Raw genomic sequence first — 22,404 nt, 5'->3', positions numbered from 1 at the left:
CCTCCCATAAAAGACCAACCCTCTTAAGTGAGATTTCAAGACGGGCATCCACCCACTTCTTCTGGGACTTCATTCCCACACAGGAGCAAACAGCTGTCCTGGATTCCTGGTTGGCATCCAGGCTGAGCTGGCACTGCAGGCATTTACACAGAGCTGCTAGCGCTAGGATCTGCCGTGCCCCTCTCCAGCCTGCAAACATACACCCGGCGCTCTGCCTACCAGGGTTGCTAAGTGTGGGCAGGTGAGCTGGAGAAAGGAGAGGGGGTAACGGGTTTTCTCTGCCAGCTCGGACTGAATCTGCCCCGCCCTGCCCTTCCCTCCCCACAGCTCTTCTCCTCTCCCCCGACTTCTGTCAGATGGTGCTAGCTACTGAACCAGACGAGTGGGAGGAGGAGGAAGCAGCACATCCCTGCACTTACTGATGGGGAGGACGATGATGGGGATGTTCTTGGGACGCTTGCTCTCCTTGTCGATGAATTCCCCGGTGACTGTTTTCTCTCTCTCTGTCACACGACAGTTGTATTTCCCACTGTCCTCCTGGCGGAGGTGGTAAATCTTCAGCACGAAGATGTTGTCGCTCTCCTTGGCCACTTTGAGTTGGCCCCTGGCCTCCCGATGGGTGAACTCACTGTTGAGGACCGGCACAGCATTCGGCCCCATGCTGGCAATGAGCGAGCTGTTGAAGGCCCAGGAGACGGCAAAGTAACGGTCGGGAGTGTTCTGCCCCTCCAGGATGCACCTGAACTCCGCCGGTTCACCTACCGTATACAGCCGCTTGTCGGTCTCCAGCCGAACGGTGAACTCTTTGTCTGAGAAAACAAATAACAAAACGTTTGCATTCTGGGTGACCGAGGGCACCAGCTCTCCAAACTGCATCAGCAAATTCCCGCCACCCACACCTTCTCACCAAGATGACTACTGGGAAGGCACCTCCACACTTGTCTTGAGAGAAAAACTCTCGAATATCACAGAGGGAACTCCAAGGTAGCCAGACCCAGAGAGTCTAAAGGGCTTGTTGTCCCAGTCAAGTCGACAGGGCTCTGTCTGCAGCGTATAACGCCCCAGGTTAGACTCTGAGATCAGCAAGCAATATCACTCCTAATTTCACTTGCACAGCAGATTACAAAGGTCCATCCTTGATCTATATGCCCAGAACTCCATTAAAGCATCAGGATTACAAATATTTTCAGTAAATATTATAGACATGACCCTGCTGAGACTTGTGAGACAAATTACCCGGTGCCCCAGGTGCTGACCCCAATCTAAATAAACATTCTATCTATCTATCCATCTATCTATCTATCTATTTATCTATCTATCTATCTATCTATCTGGGGAGAGAGAGAGAAATCTGTCTATCTATCTATCTATCTATCTATCTATCTGGGGAGAGAGAGAGAAATCTGTCTATCTATCTATCTATCTATCTATCTATCTATCTATCTATCTATCTATCTGGAGAGAGAGAGAGAAAGATGTCCTCCACCCCCAAGTGAATACTGGAAGTAAGACACAGGTAAGACAATCCCTAACAAAACTGCATAGGAAAAGTGAAAACTAATGTCTTTTCACTAATCTATCACCTGTCAGATCAAATCTAGAAAGATGGAGTGGGAAAGTACCTACTTCCAAGGACAGCCAGATGACCTCTGAAATGGTCAATGAACCCAAGCACGCTTCAAAGAGCTGGGAGTTAAACCAGGCATGGGGTGGGGGCGTGATCAAAGAAGGGCTCATCGCCACTAACTGTCCCACACACCATGTAACGGTGCACGGTAACTGTCAATGCCATGAGATAATGATCGTATCTCACAGGCACCCGTGGCAGAAGACAAAGGAGTGAAGGGTCCTGGAAAACAGAGTCACAGAGCCTTGGGTGGGAGAGGCTTCAGTTGTAAGTACTGCCCAAGTCCTTCCCCTCCCAGTTCTAGCTCTATGCCTCTAAAGAAAACATTGACTGGAGAATCACATTTACAGGGATGTTTGAATTCCTTGTATAACCATTAGCTCCAATTTCGACTGTCTTCCCCACACTGGCATTTCCAAGCCGTTACCGCTATCTTGAAGTGGTATCTTATCTTTAAGGCCCTTGCCCCATTCTTATCCCCCTATCCCATGCACTCTTCAAGCAGATGAGAATCCTGTTTCCCTAAAAAACACAGCAATCACAAGAGTGCTGCTTCCACATTCCTATTCTCCAGCTCAAGTTTGGCTTTGTACCCACCTGTTCCTCAGGCTCTCCACCTCCTCCCCTCCCACATGAGCCAGGGTCTTGCCCCCAACACCCATTTTCTCCAGTGAATCAGCTTCTTCCTTTATTACCCAAACTTCCTGACAAAGCGAATTACCCTCAACGACTCCAAGGGCTCACTTCTAAAGTGACAGCTGCTGCCTCAGCTTCCCTTCCCAAAAGAACAAGCTGAGAGACCTGGGTTTCACTCTGCCAACCTCTGCCTAGAGGCATATACCCACGTGGGACGGAGCCCATGTCATTTGCCACATACTGGCTTTCTGGTCAACCAGATTGCAGTAATCTATACCTCAACATCAGAGATTTTAGGGGGGAAAAAGAAAAAGCACCCCTTCCACATAAATGCCACTGAAGACATGCAAACAGGTGCCCCAGACCTCAGACTTCCTACTTCTTCAGAGTTAGGCTGGCTGCAACAGTGGCTGTCTTCTTTTGGCGGCCGAAGAGTCTTCTGGTCTCACAGGAATCTCCCCATGGCTTGATGAAGCTTTCACATTCCCAGGTTGAAGATGAGATTCAGGGCAAACCATCCTCTTTTCTGCACAGCCATTTGCCCTTGTTATACCCAGTCAATTAAACCTCCATAAATCGATTTATGCTTTTTCCAATACCCCCTCACTCCTCAGCTCACTGAAATTGGGCTTTGGGCCTTCTCCCACACTTCACTGACCCAGCAAATGTCCCCAGTGACACCCCCTGCCCATCACAACCAAAGGCCTTTCTCAAGTATGTTTTAGCCTCTGGACCAGCTCTCCTCCCTTGGGTCCATGACACCATCCCTCCTGCTTCTCCCGCTGGCCTGACCACTCTGTCTCTCGAATCTGCTCCCCTGACCACCTCTTACTGCCACAGTTATCCTGGGCCCTCATCGCTCCCAAGCTCAGCCTCTGAGTGCCACGTCTGATCACATGCTGGGTGCTTCACATGCTGAGCATCTCTATGAAGGTCTGCTTGCGGCATGGACTCCTTGACCAAAATTTACAAGAACAAATGCAAAGACACCCAGTGCTGCCACTGAAGGGGAAGCAGAGGCTCTCAAGCAAGACTTGGCACATTGCCTCATCCCTCCTTATCACAGTTCCAGGTATCCCCCGAAGCCCCAGCCTCGGATTCCTCCTTCCACAATACTCTCCATTCTGTTGCCTCGAGCACCCACTGCCCGCTTCCTAGGTCACTGCCACTGAGCTAGCCCTGGCCTTATCAGCCCTTCCCTACCTGGTCTCCCAACTTCAGACCCAACCTGTTTAGCCAACACTAGGTGGCCTCCATGGTTGTTCCCTTCTAAAACCCAGGCCCGACTGTGTCACTCTCTGCTTAAAAATCTCTATTCCCTCCTCCAAATGTTGGCAGCAGTGGTTTTCAAGCTATGCTCAGGCAGGGCTGTAGCGGGGAGCCCTTCCTTTCCTCATACAAAGTCTTTTGCTGCCCAGTACAGAAAACATTTGGTTCCGGCAAAGGGGAAACACCGCGGCCTTCAAACGCCCTCCTCAAGCACCCCATGGCATGCATCCATGCACATGAACACACACGCATGCCCACCCACAAGCGACCGCTCAGGCACCTCTACAGGACTCCTAAGATTCTAAGGAGAACAACTTGAAATGCTCGGACCACAGGGTCAAGGCCAAGCTCACACTCTAGCATGTGGGCTTCAGGCCACCTTTCCTATCTCCTCTCACCACTCCTGATCCGGAACTCAACATCTGCTCACCCTTGACCTCTCTGTGCTTGTCAAGCAGGTCAAACAATTCTGTACCTTCATGCGTCTCCTCCTGATGTCTGCTCAAGCTTCAAGGCTCAGCTCAAGTCACCAAATGTGTTGGTTTCCCTGAATTTTCCTCAACCACCCCAGCCAGGGAAAACACTGTTGCAAGAACACTTCCCATTCACCATGTTCCCAGGGCACCCTTCACTCAGCCACTGGCTTTCACATCTGTAGTTCCCCGAGTGCAGGGACCAAGCGTTATTCATCTCTGAATCCCCGATGCCTATCGCCACACCTGCAGCGTTGCAGAGGCTTACCAAGTGTTGACTGAAATCAACTAAGAGAAGGGCAGCATTGGGGCTGCAACCACTGAACCAGAGCAGCACAGACACGGAGTGAAGTCATCAACTATTTTTTCACCTAGTTTTCCCTTTGCTGGCTTCGTCTGGATACATTTGCTGGGCAAGTTCAAAAAAATCCTCATTCCAAATTGGTAAGATTAAAATAAAGAAGATTAACTGATGCAACCTAATTTGAAAGCGCTAAGACTTAAAATCTGGCCCAGACTTTTGAAGCTGCTCTTAACACCCTCCAGGAAGGGAAGGGATAAATATGAAATAAAGTGCCTTCTGTAGGTTTAGTACCGGAAGTTCCAGAAGCGGCTAAATGCTCTGGGTCCTACAGAGCAGATAAAGTGCTCCCAGCGCGGGAGCCCAACCCTTCTCGTAAAAGCCCTCACGCCCATTAGATGTCCAGAGAGTCGCTTCTGCCCTTTTACCTCTAGCTCTGCGTCTGACAAAGCACAGACGGTGGAAGTGTACTGAAAATCCAGCTTCCCGGGTCCCACCCCAGAAGGCTGACTCAGGAATCTGCACTGCCTGAGCCTGGGCATCTGTGCTATTAGGTAAGTCTGAAGCACACCCTTAGGATGGCAGAAGACCAGGTGGCAGGAAAGCTATGCAAAGACCAAGACCACCGCCATCTGACTGGAGCAGATGGGATGGGGTGGGGTGGCGGGGTGTCCAACTACAGGTCCCGAAGGGGGCCCCCCACCTGTGCCTCAGATGCCCCAGCTCACCTCCCACAAACCACAGGTCCGCTCACCAGGACAATGGCAGCCCCTCACTGAAGGTGAGCAGTAACAAGGAAAGGCCCTTGGGCACTTGCTGCAGCTCCAGGACGGCACGCCACCAACTTCCAACCAAGCCAGGGAACCGAAGGCCCATGGGAACACCCGCCCCTAGCCCAGCTGAGGCGGTCAAGCAATAGCTTTTGGTTCCGGTCGAGAGCCCAGCTGGACTCAGGGGCCGGGGGAGTGCAGCCTGAGAAGGTCAGGGCTTGGGCTACCTGGGCCCTATGTACCCCGAGTACTTGCAGAACCGCCAGAAGGGTCTGCACAGCCTGTCTGACCACCCTCCCTGCCAGACAGAGAGTGGGGACGAGAGACTGACCGGTGGGCTGGACGTTGACCACAGTCCCCTCAGAACGCTTGCGGGTCATCGGGTACCACGAGCCGTCTGGGTCCTGGATCCACTCGGTGGCCTCGCAGTAGAACTCGCCCTGGTCGGAGGGCTGCAAGTGGAAGACGGTGAGGCGGAAGGTGCTGCTCCCCAGCTTGTCCAGGCGCACCTCCCCCAGGCTCTGCCTCTGCGCGTAGTCGCTGCTCGACTGCAGCACAAAATCCCGGCTCAGGGCAATGACCTCCACCGGCTTCTCGCCGCCCCGCTGCCGCAGCCAGGCCACGGACAGGTGGCTGTGCTGTAACGTCTCCGTGGCCACCTCACACGTGAGCTCTAGGGGGTCCTGCTCCACTCTGTGCAGAGTGTGGCGCACAGCAGTGGACTGCAGGGAGTCCGGGATCACTGCAACACAGGAACAGCCATGGGACACGGTCACAAAGCCACAGATCTTACACTCGTGGGGCTGAGCTCCCACCCACCAGCCTTCGACAGTCCCTGTGTGGCCATGGAGGACCCCAGATGGCACAGAAACCGAACGAATTTTCTGTTTGGATTTGGACTGCAATTTTTTGGCGCTTACACTTACCTGGTTGATATTTCAATAACACTCAGATAAAAAAGTGACTTGGGGGCAGAGGGATACATTCAGAATTCGAGATTCACAGATATACACTACTATATATAAAATAGAAAACTACAAGGACTTACTATATAGCACAGAGAACTATATTCAATATCTTGTAATAACCTATAATGGGAAGCAATCTGAAAAAGAATATATGTGGGTATAACTGAATCACTCTGCTATACACCTGAAACATTCTAAATCAACTATACTTCAATTAAAAAAAATACATAAGTAAAATAATGTTTGTAGACTTAAAAGAAAGTGGGTCAAATTTCAGTTTATATAATAAATGAACTCCCTGAAAATAACATGTAAAAGGAATTCTCTGTCAGGTCAAATAAGATTTTGTTGTTCACGGTAGTATTGCTTCCAGACATTTTAACTTGGCTTCTCACTGAACTTCAAACAAAAAGAGTTCCTGGAACTTCGAGTTTCCCATTTTCTATACAACTTGCTCATTTTCTCCCTTCTAGCCACCCCACCCCCATGTCAGCAGTGCAGTGCACTAGGAAGGTTATTTCTTCTTCTTCTTTTTTTTTTTTTTTAAAAAAAGGACTTCCCTGGTGGTGCAGTGGTTAAGAATCTACCTGCCAATGCAGGAGACACGGGTTCGAGCCCTGGTCCAGGAAGACCCCACATGCTACAGAGCAACTAACCCCGTGCAGCACAACTACTGAGCCTGTGCTCTAGAGCCCACGAGCCACAACTACTGAGCCCACGAGCCACAACTACTGAAGCCCATGCGCCTAGAGCCCGTGCTCTGCAACAACAGAAGCCACCACAATGAGAAGCCTGTGCACCACAATGAAGAGTAGCCCTCGCTCGCTGCAACTAGAGAAAGCCCGTGCGCAGCAACGAAGACCCAAAGCAGCCGTACATAAATAAATAAATAAAGGTTGTGGTAGAGAGAGGCAGCAGCATCCTCAATTTTTTAGTAGGTTTAATTTTCATATTATTCATGTGTCAACATGTGTCATGTTCGTGGGCTGGAAGGAAGCCACGGTATGGGGATGAGTCAGGCAAGCAATGAGATTTCCTCTGTGGTCACCTGGTCAGCAGTTTCCTGCGGAGACTAAACATGACCCCCTCTCTGACGTGAAGGGTCGAAATCTTAATTTCTAGTTTTTATTATCACAATTAAGCCTGGAAATTATGACGTGGACAGAAAAACAGAACAGCCTTGATATTTCTGACCCTTCACATTGGCAAACACTGTGGCGCAGAGCCGGCCACAATGAAATCCCTCTCCCTTCTCCGCCACCTCCTCCATCATCCAGGGGCCAAGGGAGACAGCTGGTACAAAATTCCTCACCCTGGAGCCAAAGGACACACAGACCCACTTCAGGTCTGAGCATGGTCCTGCAGCTGCATCAGCTTCCTGACTCAGCAGCGCCCCAGGCAGCTCAGAGACACCTTCCAAAGGCCCATCACTGAGAACAACACCCAGTTCTACCCACCACCAGTCCCTCCCATCAGGAAGCTTGCACAAACCTCTAGATAACCTCATCCACCAGAGGGCAGACAGCAGAAGCAAGAAGAACTACAATTTTGCAGCCTGTGGAAGGAAAACCACATTCACAGAAAGACAGACAAGATGAAAAGGCAGAGGACTTTGTACCAGATGAAGGAACAAGATAAAACCCCAGAAAAACAACTAAATGAAGTGGTAATAGGCAACCTTCCAGAAAAACAACTAAATGAGTGGTAATAGGCAACCTTCCAGAAAAAAAAATTCAGAATAATGATAGTGAAGATGATCCAGGGCCTCAGAAATATAATGGAGGCGAAGATCGAGAAGATGCAAGAAATGTTTAACAAAGACCTAGAAGAATTAAAAACCAAACAAACACAGATGAACAATACAAAAACTGAAATGAAAACTACACTAGAAGGAATCAATAGCAGCATAACTGAGGCAGAAGAACGGATAAGTGACCTGGAAGACAGAATGGTGGCATTCACTGCTGCGGAACAGAATAAAGAAAAAGGAATGAAAAGAAATGAGGACAGCCTAAGAGACCTTGGGGACAACATTAAATGCAACAACATTCGCATTATAGGGGTCCCAGAAGGAGAAGAGAGAGAGAAGTGACCCGAGAAAATATTTGAAGAGATTAAAGTAGAAAACTTCTCTAACATGGGAAAGGAAATAGCCACCCAAGTCCAGGAAGCGCAGAGAGTCCCAGGCAGGATAAACCCAAGGAGAAACACGCCAAGACACATAGTAATCAAACTGGCAAAAATTAAAGACACAGAAAAATTATTGAAAGTAACAAGGGAAAAATGACAAATAACATACAAGGGAACTCCCATCAGCTTAACAGCTGATTTCTCAGCAGAAACTCTACAAGCCAAAAGGGAGTGGCATGATATATTTAAAGTGATGAAAGGGAAGAAACTACAACCAAGATTACTCTACCTGGCAAGGATCTCATTCAGATTTGACGTAGAAATCAAAAGCTTTACAGACAAGCAAAAGCTAAGAGAATTCAGCACCACCAAACCAGCTCTACAACAAATGCTAAAGGAACTTCTCTAAGTGGGAAACACAAGAGAAGAAAAGGACCTAAAAAAACAAACCCAAAACAATTAAGGAAATGGTCATAGAAACAAACATATCGATAATTACCTTAAACGTGAATGGATTAAATGCTCCAACCAAAAGACACAGGCTTGCTGAATGGATACAAAAAAAGACCCATATATATGCTGTCTACAAGAGACCCACTTCAGACCTAGGGACACATGCAGTCTGAAAGTGAGGGGATGGAAAATGATATTCCATGCAAATGGAAATCAAAAGAAAGCTGGAGTAGCAATACTCATATCAGATAAAATAGACTTTAAAATAAAGAATGTTACAAGAGACAAGGAAGGACACTACATAATGATCAATGGATCAATCCAAGAAGAAGATATAACAATTATAAATATATATGCACCCCACATAGGAGCATCTCAATACATAAGGCAACTGCTAACAGCTATAAAAGAGGAAATCGACAGTAACACTATAATAGTGGGGGACTTTAACACCTCACTTACACCAAAGGACAGATCATCCAAACAGAAAATTAATAAGGAAAAACAAGCTGTAAATGACACAACAGACCAGATAGATTTAATTGGTATTTATAGGACATTCCATCCAAAAACAGCAGATTACACTTTCTTCTCAAATGCACATGGAACATTCTCCAGGATAGATCACATCTTGGGTCACAAATCAAGCCTTGGTAAATTTAAGAAAATTGGAATCATATCAAGCATCTTTTCTGACCACAATGCTATGAGATTAGAAATCAATTACAGGGAAAAAACCGTAAAAAACACAAGTACATGGAGACTAAACAATATGTAACTAAATAACCAAGAGATCACTGAAGAAATCAAAGAGGAAATCAAAAAATACATAGAGACAAATTACAATGAAAACGCGATAATTCAAAACCTATGGGATGCAGCAAAAGCAGTACTAAGAGGGAAGTTTATAGCAATACCAAGCCTACCTCAAGAAACAAGAAAACTCTCAAATAAACAATCTAACCTTACTCCTAAAGGAACTAGAGAAAGAAAAACGAAAAAAACCCAAAGTTAAGTTAGTAGAAGGAAATAAATCATAAAGATCAGAGCAGAAATAAATGAAACAGAAACAAAGAAAGCAATAGTAAAGATCAATAAAACTAAAAGCTGGTTCTTTGAGAAGAGAAACAAAATTGGTAAACCTTTAGCCAGACTCATCAAGAAAAAGAGGGAGAGGACTCAAATCAATAAAATTAGAAATGAAAAAGGAGAAGTTACAACAGACACTGCAGAAATACAAACCATACTAAGAGACTACTACAAGCAACTCTATGCCAATAAAATGGACAACCTGGAAGAAATGGACAAATTCTTAGAAAGGTATAATCTTCCAAGACAGAATCAGGAAGAAATAGAAAATATGAACAGATCAATCACAAGTAATGAAATTGAAACTGTGGTTAAAAATCTTCCAACAAACAAAAGTCCAGGACCAGATGGCTTCACAGGTGAACTCTACCAAACATTTAGAGAAGAGCTAACACCCATCCTTCTCAACCTCTTCCAAAAAACTGCAGAGGAAGGAACACTCCCAAACTCATTCTATGAGGCCACCATCACCCCAATACCAAAACCAAACAAAGATATTACAAAAAAAGAAGATTACAGACCAATATCACTGATGAATACAGATGCAAAAATTCTCAACAAAATACTAGCAAACAGAATCCAACAGCACATTAAAAGGATCATACACCATGATCAAGTGGGATTTATCCCAGGAATGCAAGGATTCTTCAATGTATGCAAATCAATCAATGTGATACACCATATTAACAAATTGAAGAATAAAAGCCATATGATCATCTCAATAGATGCAGGAAAACCTTTTGACAAAATTCAATACCCATTCATGATAAAAATTCTCCAGAAAGTGGGCATGGAGGGAACCTACCTCAACATAATAAAGGCCATATATGACAAAACCACAGCAAACATCATTCTCAATGGTGAAAACCTGAAAGCATTTCCTCTAAGATCAGGAACAAGACAAGGATGTCTACTCTCACCACTATTATTCAACATAGTTTTGGAAGTCCTAGCCACAGCAATTAGAGAAGAAAAAGAAATAAAAGGAATACAAATTGGAAAAGAAGAAGTAAAATTGTCACTGTTTGCAGATGACATGATACTATACATAGAGAATCCTAAAGGTGCCACCAGAAAACTACTAGAGCTCATCAATGAATCTGGTAAAGTTGCAGGATACAAAATTAATGCACAGAAATCTCCTGCATTCCTATACACTAACAATGAAAGATCAGAAAGAGAAATTAAGGAAACAATCCCATTCATCATTGCAACAAAAAGAATAAAATACCTAGGAATAAACCTACCTAAGGAGGTAAAAGACATGTACTCAGAAAACTGTAAGACACTGATGAAAGAAAACAAAGGTGACACAAACAGATGGAGAGATATACCATGTTCGTGGATTGGAAGAATCAATATTGTAAAAATGACTATACTACCCAAAGCAATCTACAGATTCAACTCAATCCCTATCAAATTACCAGTTGCATTTTTTACAGAACTAGAACAAAAAAATCTTAAAATTTGTATGGAGACACAAAAGACCCCGGATAGCCAAAGCACTCCTGAGGGACAAAAACGGAGCTGGAGTAATCAGACTCCCTGACTTCAGACTATACTACAAAGCTACAGAAATCAAGACAATATGGTACTGGCACAAAAACAGAAATATAGATCAATGGAACAGGATAGAAAGCCCAGAGATAAACCCACACACCTATGGTCAACTAATCTATGACAAAGGAGGCAAGGATATACAATGGAGAAAAGACTGTCTCTTCAATAAGTGGTTCTGGGAAAACTGGACAGCTACATGTAGAAGAATGAAATTAGAACACTTCCTAACAACATACACAAAAATAAACTCAAAATGGATTAGAGACCTAAATGTAAGACTGTACACTAAAACTCTCAGAGGAAAACATAGGAGGAACACTCTTTAACATAAATCACAGCAGGATCTTTTTTGATCCACCTCCTAGAGTAATGGAAAGAAAAACAAAAATAAACAAATGGGACCTAATGAAACTTAGAAGCTTTTGCAAAGCAAAGGAAACTACAAACAAGACAAAAAGACAACCCTCAGAATGGGAGAAAATATTTGCAAATGAATCATCGGACAAAGGATTAATCTCCAAAATATACAAACAGCTCATGGAGCTCAATATTAAAAAGACAAACAACCCAATCCAAAAATGGGCAGAAGACCTAAATAGACACTTCTCCAAAGAAGACATACATATGGCCAAGAGGCACATGAAAAGATGCTCAACATCACTAATTATTAGGGAAATGCAAATCCAAACTACAATGAGGTATCACCTCACACCAGTTAGAATGGGCATCATCAGAAAATCTACAAACAACAAATGCTGGAGAGGGTGCGGAGAAAAGGGAACCCTCTTGCACTGTTGGTGGGAATGTAAATTGATACAACCACTATGGAGAACAGTATGGAGGTTCCTTAAAGAAATAAAAATAGAATTATCATATGACCCAGCAATCCCACTACTGGGCATATACCCAGAGAAAACCATAATTCAAAAAGACACATGCACCCCAATGTTCATTGCAGCACTATTTACAATAGCCAGGTCATGGAAGCAACCTAAACGCCCAGCGACAGACGAATGAATAAAAAAGATGTGGTAGATATATACAATGGATTATTACTCAGCCATAAAAAGGAAAGAAATTGGGTCTTTTGTTGAGACGTGGATGGATCTAGAGACTGTAAGTAAGAGTGAAGTAAGTCAGAAAGAGAAAAACAAATATGCGTTAATATGTATATTAACGCATATATGTGGAACCTAGAAAAATGGTACAGATGAACCAGTTTGCAGGGCAGAAATAGAGGCACAGATGTAGAGAACAAACGTATGGACACCAAGGGGGGAAAGTGGCGGGAGGGGTGGTGGTGGTGGTGTGATGAATTGGGAGATTAGGATTGACATGTATACACTAATACGTATAAAATAGGTAACTAATAAGAACCTGCTGTATAAAAAATAAATTAATTAAATTAAAAAAAAACAAAGGCCCATAGTTTCTTAGAGGTTCGGCCTCTCTTCCAGCTGATGTCACCTGCTTAGTGTTCCTCATCAGTTCTTCAGCTTATCAACCACAAATGTCCTTGCCTTATATTTTTATATCCCCTTTCACCAGCTTGAGGGTCAGTTGACCTTCTCTGAAATTCTTAACATCTGCATTAGATCTTCTTTAAGTTTTAGCTTCAGCTTTCTACTATTTACAAGTGAACACACAAACCTGGTTCACTTATGCTACCTGTTGACCTCTAAAATATTTGGGGAGCTTTGGATTCTCCTTTTAAAGTCAAATAAAACTGCACTATAAAAGAAGTGACTCAGTGTTATGGATTGAATGTTTATGTTCCCCCCCAAATTCCTGTGCTGAAACCTAATCCCCAGTGTGATGGTATCTGGAGATGAGGCTTTGGGGAGGCGATTAGGTCATGAGGGTGAAGCCCTCATGAATGGGATTAGTGCCCCCCACCTTTTTCTTTGGCTGCACCACACTGCATGCAGGGTCCTAGTTCCCAGAGCGGGGATTGAACCCGTGCCCGCTGCAGTGGAAGCGTAGAGTCTTAACCACTGGACCTCCAGGAAAGTCCCTGGGATTAGTGCCCTTATAAACGGACCCCAGACAGCTTTCTCCTTCCTTTCCTGCCATGTAAGGAGACAACAAGAAGTCAGTACTCCGCAACCCTGAAGAGGGCTCTCACCAGTACTAACCATGCTGGCACCCTGATCTGGGACTTCCAGCCTCCCGAACTGGGAAATAAATGCTTGTTGTTTAAGCACCCAGTGCAGTCTATGATAATTTATGACAGCAGCTCACACTGACTATGACACTCAGACAGAACAGCAGCCATGTGAACACAGTTATCTCCTTACCCATGAGGTTCATCTTGGCACTGTAACTCCCGAAGTATCGCTCATCGGTGTTGGGCGTGTGGCATTCATACTCCCCAGCATCCCGGGCCTGGAGATCGGTGATGTGCAATAAAGCCGAGTTCCCCTGGACCCTCTCCACGTAGATCTTCCCGCTGCGGACACGCTGGGTATAGATGGCGTAAGGGAAGGAAGAGTCCATGGTGCTGACGATCTGGACCTCGCGCTCAGGGGCGGAAGGCAGGTAAATGGACCACTGGAAATTCTGCTCAGAAGGCCCCTGGTAGCCACTGACGTTGCACCAGATGGTGATGTGGGAGCCCTCTGTGCGGTACAAGGGTCCTTCCTGGACGGCGACTTGCCGCTGTGCTGACACTACCCCTGTGGGGGAGACACACACAACAGGCTCACTTACTTCTCAGACCAAAATGCAAAGCAGGCAGCAATGTTCAAAGGTTTTGTTATTCGTGTGACATGGTAATAATATAAGTAGCTTACTGGCCCTTTCTGGGGCGCTCTTTGATTTATAAATATTAATTAAAACACTGTGGTAAAGCACTGTCTCTAATTTGCATATATGGGAATTTGATCACGCAAGGACATGGTTCTGTTACTTATTCAATGGCTGACTCTTGGGAATTTCATTTAGTCCCTCTGTCATTTATGCGGCAGTTTTATATCTATTTATTAATGCCCTTTATAAAGTTTTTTTTTTTTTTTTTTTTTGCGGTACGCGGGCCTCTCACTGCTGTGGCCTCTCCCGTTGTGGAGCACAGGCTCCGGACGCGCAGGCCCAGCGGCCATGGCTCACGGGCCCAGCCTCTCCGCGGCATGTGGGATCCTCCCGGACCGGGGCACGAACCCGCGTCCCCTGCATCGGCAGGCGGACTCTCAACCACTGCGCCACCAGGGAAGCCCCTTTTATAAAGTTTTTAATAAAATGAGCAGGAAAGTTGAATCCTTGGCACAAATTCAGAGGAAAACAAATAAAACCAACTGCCTTGCAATCTGGCTGAAACTAAATAAATGCTCCTTTCTTGATTAGAGGGCTGGGAGGAGGGAGTCCTGGGGCCCTTTCTTTGGTGCTGCACCCTTATTTGCAAGAGGTAGCTACTCCCATGACACTAGGTAGAGCATTCGTTACACCCTCTTTCCTCCATATGCGGAGGCAAAGCTGAGCTCCTGCAGGCCGCTGTTCGGAGTCCACATGAACAGGAATGGGAAGGGCTGACGCACATCCCTGACGCCCAGATGCCCACATGCCGCCGATGGGGGCGACTGACGGCGCCCCCCGTAACAAGGAAGTCGGGCTGCTCTGGAGACTGAGCTCTGATTCACCACCGGCCGCCCCACCCTCTGGCTGGGATATGCGTCTCCGCCTGGCCTCTGCCTGCCTTCTCCATGTTCTTAACATGGTCTCCGCTCGCAGACTCAGGGGCGGGAAATAGAGTGAGTTTGCTTACTCATTCCATGCCAGCACAACTGATTCTGCCTGAGCCACTGAGAAGGTGGGAGGGGGGCACACCCCTGTGGCCTTCCCCTTGACAGCAGGGGGCGCACAGCACTGTGGCAGAAAGAGCAGGGGAGGGCTAGTCACAGCTTTGCCAGGAACTGGAGCTGGCTGTGCTATCTTGGACAAGCCGCTTTTCCTCTCTTGTACCTTGATCTCTTCATCCACAAAATGATTTCTAAGAAGGCTTTGGAGTGGACTAGGCACGTGTGCCGATGCTGGCTTTGTCACTTATTAGATTAGTTGTGACCTTGGATAAGTTACTTAACCTCTCCAAGCTTCAGTTTTCTCATCTGTAAGATAGGGATAATCATGTGTGCCTCGCAGAGTTATCAAAAGACTTAATTAGATAACATATATAAAGCCCCTAGCATGGGGCCTAGCCCATAATTAGTCCTCAAGAAAGAGCTGCTAGCTAGGGCCCCTCCTGGCCGGAATACTCTGTGGCTCTGGACCCAGAGAGGCCAGGATTTGGGCCAGGGAGCCCTTAAGGACACGCCAATGGCCTCTTGACGATGACACCATGTGTGGGGTCACCCACCTCCACCCACAGCTGCAGCCCACTCCCACTCCCATGAAAGCTTCTCCCACTCTCCCGCCAAAAGGCCATCACAGCTGCCCCAGCTTAGACTTATCTGCAATGGATCCAGCTGGGGAACAGCCGGGACAGCTCAAATCCTAGCAGGATGCAGCTCTAAGCCCAGCCCGGGGGATGCCTGAGCCTCAAAGCAAGCTGATCTAATCTAAAACAGACGCTACAAGGAAAGGCCTGTGGCTTATAAACTTTCATTCGTGCACAACCTTTTCTCCCAAACAAAATTTTACAGGGAACCCCACCTTGGCTTAAGCAGCAGAAGCAAGGAAAGTGAAAAGGGGGGTGGGGAGAGGTGGCAAATCAACAGATGGACGTGGTACGTGAATTGACGTGATACATTCTGGTTGACAGCATTCACAACTATATTGAAGGTCATGGAGAAGACAGCTCATTAGTTATTTTCAGTATGTTAAAATTTAGTGTGTAACATTTTTACTATGTGTCCTACAACAATTTAAAAATATATAGATATGTATATAATGACACTTGAACCAAATGTTTGCAGTACTCCAGAGACGCAGAACTTTGAAAACAATGTAACTACATTCATAACTTTTAGGTCTCCCTGCATTTCAATGTTCTACGACAAAACAGCCACAACCACGCCCCACCCGCTGCAAAGAAGGCTGCAAGCAGGTCAGGGCCAGCCAGCATCTTTGTTAGGGCACTACTTCTCAACCTTAGACCCACACTGGGATCACCTGGAGAGCTTTAAAAACTAGCAGGGCCCGGGCCCCACCCCATGTAACTGGTCTGGTGTGCAGAAGCCTGGGCATTAGGAGTTTTAAAAACTCTAATGCAGAGCAGTGTCCAGATGTCTTTATCGACAGAGTGCCAGCCAGGTGCCCAAATTAAAGACCAGATCCTGGTTTAAGACTCTCAACAGCTTTGAGCTCCTCCCTTTGCTGATTTGGGTCAAGAAAGTTTTATTCTCCTCTAGTGAATGGGCAGAAGAAAGCAGCTGAGGCCCATCAGATACTGGCTATGATGATGCAATACTGAGCTCACCTAGACTGCATTCTATTTACAGACCTTACAAAAGCACTAGATCGGAGGATCATACACATCATTCCCCTGAAAGGTAAACAGTGTTAAGTGGCCTGAATGAGCCAAGGCATCAGGGTCAAAACAACTTGTCTGAGTCGGAAGCCGGTTAGAAACAGTCATGACAAATAAATAAATAAATAGATACTAGACTGTACTTTAACCATACACATTCAGCTGCACCTGCTTATTAAATATCTTCTGCATTCCCTTCCGACCCCACAAAGGGCCTCTGACCCTTAAAAATAATGCTGCTCTTAGGAAGTGGACCTTAACATAGAAATAGAAATTAACTTTTTCTTCACAACAGTTTAATTCCCATTCTATACCCCACATTCCCCATTTCCTTCTCCTGGCACTGCCCCTGCTGTCCGGATCTCATTTTCCTAGATGCTGCTACCTTCAAAAAGACAGAGCCCCGGGCTTCCCTGGTGGCGCAGTGGTTGAGAGTCCGCCTGCCGATGCAGGGGACACGGGTTTGTGCCCCAGTCCAGGAGGATCCCAAGTGCCGCGGAGCGGCTGGGCCCGTGGGCCATGGCCGCTGGGCCTGCGCGTCCGGAGCCTGTGCTCCGCAACGGGAGAGGCCACAACAGTGAGAGGCCCCCATATCGCAAAGAAAAAAAAAAAAGAGCCCCGACCCTGGCCAACGCATCTCCTGACTCCACTGTCCCTTCCATCTTCCCTCTCAGCCTACACTAGAAGGTTCCTCTGGGCAGGGATCAAAAATAACATTTTTTACTTTAGACATTTCTGTACTCTTTGTTTTGCAATAAGTAAGTTATCACTTCTCTAAATTAAAATGATCCAAGTATTATATATAACTGTATAAAAAGGACTAGACACAAAAGACATAAAAAGAGTGGGAGATAAAAATAGGAACAAAAAACAAGGGCAACAAAAAATAGTAATGAATATGGTAGATATTAATCCAACTATATCAATAATCACTTTGAATGTCAATGGTCTAAACGTACCAATTAAAAGACAGAGATTGTCAGAGTGGATTAAAAACACTACCCAACTATATCTTGTCTACAAGAAACCCACTTTAAACATAAAGACAAACATTAAAAGTAAATGAATGGAGAAAAATATACCATGTTAACACTAATCAAAAGAGCTGGAGTGGCTATATTAATTTTAGACAGACTTCAAAGTAAGGAAAATTATCAGGAATGAAGAAGGACATTACATAATGATTAAAGGAGTCAATTCTCCAAGAAGACATAACAGGTCTTACTGCATATGCACATAACAACAGAGCATCAAACTACATGAGGCAAAAACTGATAGAACTGCAAGGAAAAAAAGATGAATCCACTAGCATAGTTGATGATGTCAACACCTCTCTCTCAGAAATGGACAGAATCAGCAAGCAGTAAATCCATAAGAACATAGCTGAACTCAACAACACCTTCAATGAACTGGATACAATAGACATCTACAGACTATTTCATCCAACGACAGTAGAATACCCATTCTTCTCATGCTCACATGGAACATTCACCAACACAGACCACATTCTGGGCCATAAAATACCCCTTAACAAATTTTAGAATACAGAAATCATAAAATATCTGCTGGTAGACCAAAATGGAATTAAACTAGAAATCAATAATAGAAAGATAACTGGAAAATACCAAAATATGTGGAGATTAAACAACACACCTCTAAATAACACACGGGTCACAGAAGAAAATCTCAAGAGAAATTTAAAAAAATACTTTTAAACTATCAATAAATGAAAATTAAAATATGACTTAGCAAAACCTATGATATGCAGGGAAAGCAGTGCTTAGAGGAAAATTTATAGCATTGAATTAGAAAAGAATAAAAATCTTAAGTCAATAATCTAAGTTTCTACCTTAGGAAATTAGGAAAGGAGGAGTAAAGTAAATCCAAAGTAAGCAGAAGAAATAAGAATTAGGGTAGAAATCAATGAAATTAAAAACAGAAAATCAACAGAGAAAAGTCAATGAAACCAAAAGCTGTTTTTTTGAAAATATCAATAAAACCAATAAGCCTGTAGCCAGGTTAACAAAGAAAAAAAGAGGGTACAAGTTATTAATATCCAAAATGAAAGAGAGGAAATTATAAGATTCTATGGAAATTAAAAGAATAATAAAGAAATCCTATGAACAACTGTATGATCACAAATTTGATAACCTAGATGAAATGGACCAATTCCTTGAAATATACAATCCGCAAAAACTCACACAAGAAGCAAAGATGATCTCAATAGGTCTATACCTATTAAAGACACTGAATCAATAATTAATAACCGTCCAAAACAGAAAGCACCAGGCCCAGATGGGGTCACTGGCGAATTCTACCAAACATTTAAGGAAGAAATTATACCAATTCTCTACAATCTCTTTCATAGGATGGAAACAGAGAGAATACCCCCTCCTAACTCATTCTATCAGGCCAGCATTACCCTAATACCAAAATCAACAAAGGCATTATAAGAAAACTACAGACAAATATTTCTCATGAACATAGGTGCAAAAATTCTCAACAAAATATTAGCAAATTGAATCCAAAAAATATAAAAAGAATTATATACCAGAACCAAATGAGATTCATCCCAGGTGTAGTTGTTCAACATTCGAAAATCAATCAATGTATTATAACATATCACATCAAACTAAAAAAGAAAAACCACATGGTCATATCAACAGATGCAGAAAAAGTATTTGACAAAATTCAACACCCAGGGCTTCCCTGGTGGCGCAGTGGTTGAGAGTCTGCCTGCCGATGCAGGGGACACGGGTTCGTGCCCCGGTCTGGGAAGATCCCACATGCCGCGGAGCGGCTGGGCCCGTGAGCCATGGCCGCTGAGCCTGCGCGTCCGGAGCCTGTGCTCCGCAACGGGAGAGGCCACAGCAGTGAGAGGCCCACGTACTGCAAAAAAAAAAAAAAAAAAAAAATTCAACACCCAATCATTAAGAAAACTCACAGTAAACTAGGAACAGAATAGAACTTCCTCAACTTGATAAAGACTACCTACAAAAAACCTATAGCTAACATCACACTTAATGGTGAGAAACTCAAAGCTTTCCCACTAAGATCAGGAACAATGCAAAGATGTCCCTTCTCACCATTCCTTTTCAATAAGGCAAGAAAAAGACTTAAAAGGTATATATATTGGGAAGGAAGACATAAAACTGTCTTTGTTTGCAGGTGACATGATTGCCTATGTAAAAATAAAAAAGTTTTTATTGACAAAGAAACTCCTGAACTAAGAGATTACAGCAAGACTGCAGGATACAAGAGGTTAATGTACAAAAGTCAACTGCTTTCCTATATACCAATAATGAGTAAATAGAATCTAAGAGTAAAAGCACAATACCATTTACATTAGCATCATAAATAGAGTCAACTGATCTCTGACACAGGTCAAAGGAAAAACAGTGGAGTAAAGATAGTCTCTTCAACAAATGGTGTTCAAACTACTAGACACTCACATAAAAAAAAAAATGAATCTAGACACAAACCTTACACTCTTCACAAAAATTAACTCAAAATAGATCACAGACCTAATTGTAAAATGCAAAACTATAAAACTCCTAAGAGTGGACTTCCCTGGTGGCGCAGCGGTTAAGAACCTGCCTGCCAATGCAGGGGACATGGGTTTGAGCCCTGGTCCGTGAAGATCCCACATGCCGTGAAGCAACTGGGCCCGTGCGCCACAACTACTGAGCCTGTGCTCTGGAGCCCATGAGTCACAACTACTGAGCCCACATGCCACAACTACTGAACCCGCATGCCTAGAGCCCGTGCTCCGCAACAAGAGAAGCCACCGCATTGAGAAGCCCACGCACCGCAATGAAGAGTGGCCCCCACTCGCTGCAACTAGAGAAAGCCCGCGTGCAGCAACGAAGACCCAATGCAACCGTAAATAAATAAATTAATTAAAAACTCCTAAAAGATAACATAGGAGAAAACCCAGATGACCTTGGGTATGGTGATGTCCTTTCAGCCCTAGTACCAAAGGCATTATCCATGAAAGCAATGAATGATAAGTTGGCCTTCATTAAAATTTAAAACGTCTGCTCTGCAAAAGCCAATATCAAGAGAATTAGAAGACAAGCCACAGACTGGGAGAAAATACTTGTAAAAGACACATCTGATAATGAACTGTACTGTAAAACATAAAATGAACTCCTAAAACAAAGAAAAAAAAAAAAACCTGATTAAAAGATGGGCCAAAGACCTTAACAGACACCTCACGAAAGAAGATATACAGATGGCAAGTAAGCATATGAAAGGATGCTCCCTCCACATCATACATCATCAGGGAAATGCAAATTAAAGCAAAAATGAGATACTACTACACACCTAGTAGAAGGACCAAAATTTGGAATGCTGACAACACCAAATGCTGGTGAGGATGCAGAGCAACAGGAATGCTCATTCACTGCTGGTGGACATGTCAGGGGAAGCACTGACTGAAACCGCCCACCCTGGCCAGGCAAAGACAGTAACAATTTGCATGAGTTATCTTACAACAGAAGATCTGGTAAGGAACACATAACTAACAAGCCACCAACAACCGGAAGAATTCGGGAAAGGTCAAAAGGAGAGAGAAGACGCCAGTCCACATGTCCTACCAACCTCCCAGAATCCTCCTCGCTGGAATCCATCTTGGCTGAGTGACGTGCATGCCACCGGGAAGGACGCTGAGTCAGAATGATTGGCTAGAAACAACCCGGAAACTAATCCCATCACCATAAAACCTGAGACTGTGAGCCACGTGGCAGAGCAGTCCTCCTGGGTTCCCTTACCCTCCTGCCCTCCGCCCAGGCGCCCCTTGCCAATAAAGTCTCCTGCTTTGTCAGCACGTGTGTCTCCTCGGACAACTCATTTCCGAGAGTTAGACGAGAGCCCGCTCTCGGGCCCTGGAAGGGGTCTCCCTTCCTGCAACAGAAATGCAAAATGGTACTGATGCTCTGAGGGACAGTCTTGTGGTATCTTGTAAAAGTAACCATATTCCTACCAAACAATTCAGCAATTGCACTCCTTGGTATTTACACAAAGCAATTGAAAACTTCTGTCTACACAAACACCTACACATGGATATGTACAGCGGCTCTCTTCATATCTGCCAAAACTTGGAAGCAAATGAGATGTCCTTCAGTAAGTGAATGGATACATAAACTGTGATACATCCAGACAATGGAATATTATTCAGCAGTGAAAAGAAATGGGCTATCAAGCCATGAAAGGACACGGAGGAACTTGAAAATACATATTATTAAGTGAAAGAAGCCGATCAGAAAATGCTACACACTGTATGATTCCAAGTAAACAACATTCTGAAAAAAGCAAAACTATGGAGACAAATCAGTCTCCATAAAGATCAGTGGTTGTGAGGGCAGGGATGTGAACACGGAGAGCACAAAGTATTTTTAGGGCAGTGAAAATACTCTGTATGATACTATCAATACAATGATGGATATATGTCGTTCATTATACATTTGTCCAAACCCACAGAATGTATAACACCAAGAGTGAACCCTGAGGTCAACTATGGACTTTGGGTGATTATGATGTTTTAATACAGGTTCATTCTTGGTTAAGAAACATACCACTCTGATGAGTGATGTTGATAATGGGGCAATTTATGAATGTGTGGGGACTAAAGGTATATGGAAAATCTCTGTATCTTCCTCTCAATCTTAC

The 22,404-nt window shown here is 44.5% G+C and overlaps 1 protein-coding gene across 1 annotated transcript in view; it reads right to left on the bottom strand.

The window, feature by feature from the left end:
• IGSF3 (immunoglobulin superfamily member 3) overlaps positions 1-22,404 on the bottom strand; it is a 98,323-nt gene that overhangs the window by 30,315 nt on the left and 45,604 nt on the right. The window contains exons 2-4 of the mRNA XM_082664686.1: positions 13,574-13,951; positions 5,408-5,818; positions 420-809 (exon numbers count right to left, since the gene is read on the bottom strand). Coding sequence (XP_082520812.1) covers positions 420-809; positions 5,408-5,818; positions 13,574-13,951 — 1,179 coding nt within the window. The remainder of the gene's footprint in view (positions 1-419; positions 810-5,407; positions 5,819-13,573; positions 13,952-22,404) is intronic.

This window comes from Grampus griseus (assembly GCF_964374135.1).
Source record: "Grampus griseus genome assembly, chromosome: 1".
NCBI lineage: Eukaryota > Metazoa > Chordata > Mammalia > Artiodactyla > Delphinidae > Grampus > Grampus griseus.
The sequence above is the reverse complement of the archived record's forward strand: the minus strand, read 5'-3'. Positions and strand labels throughout refer to the sequence as shown.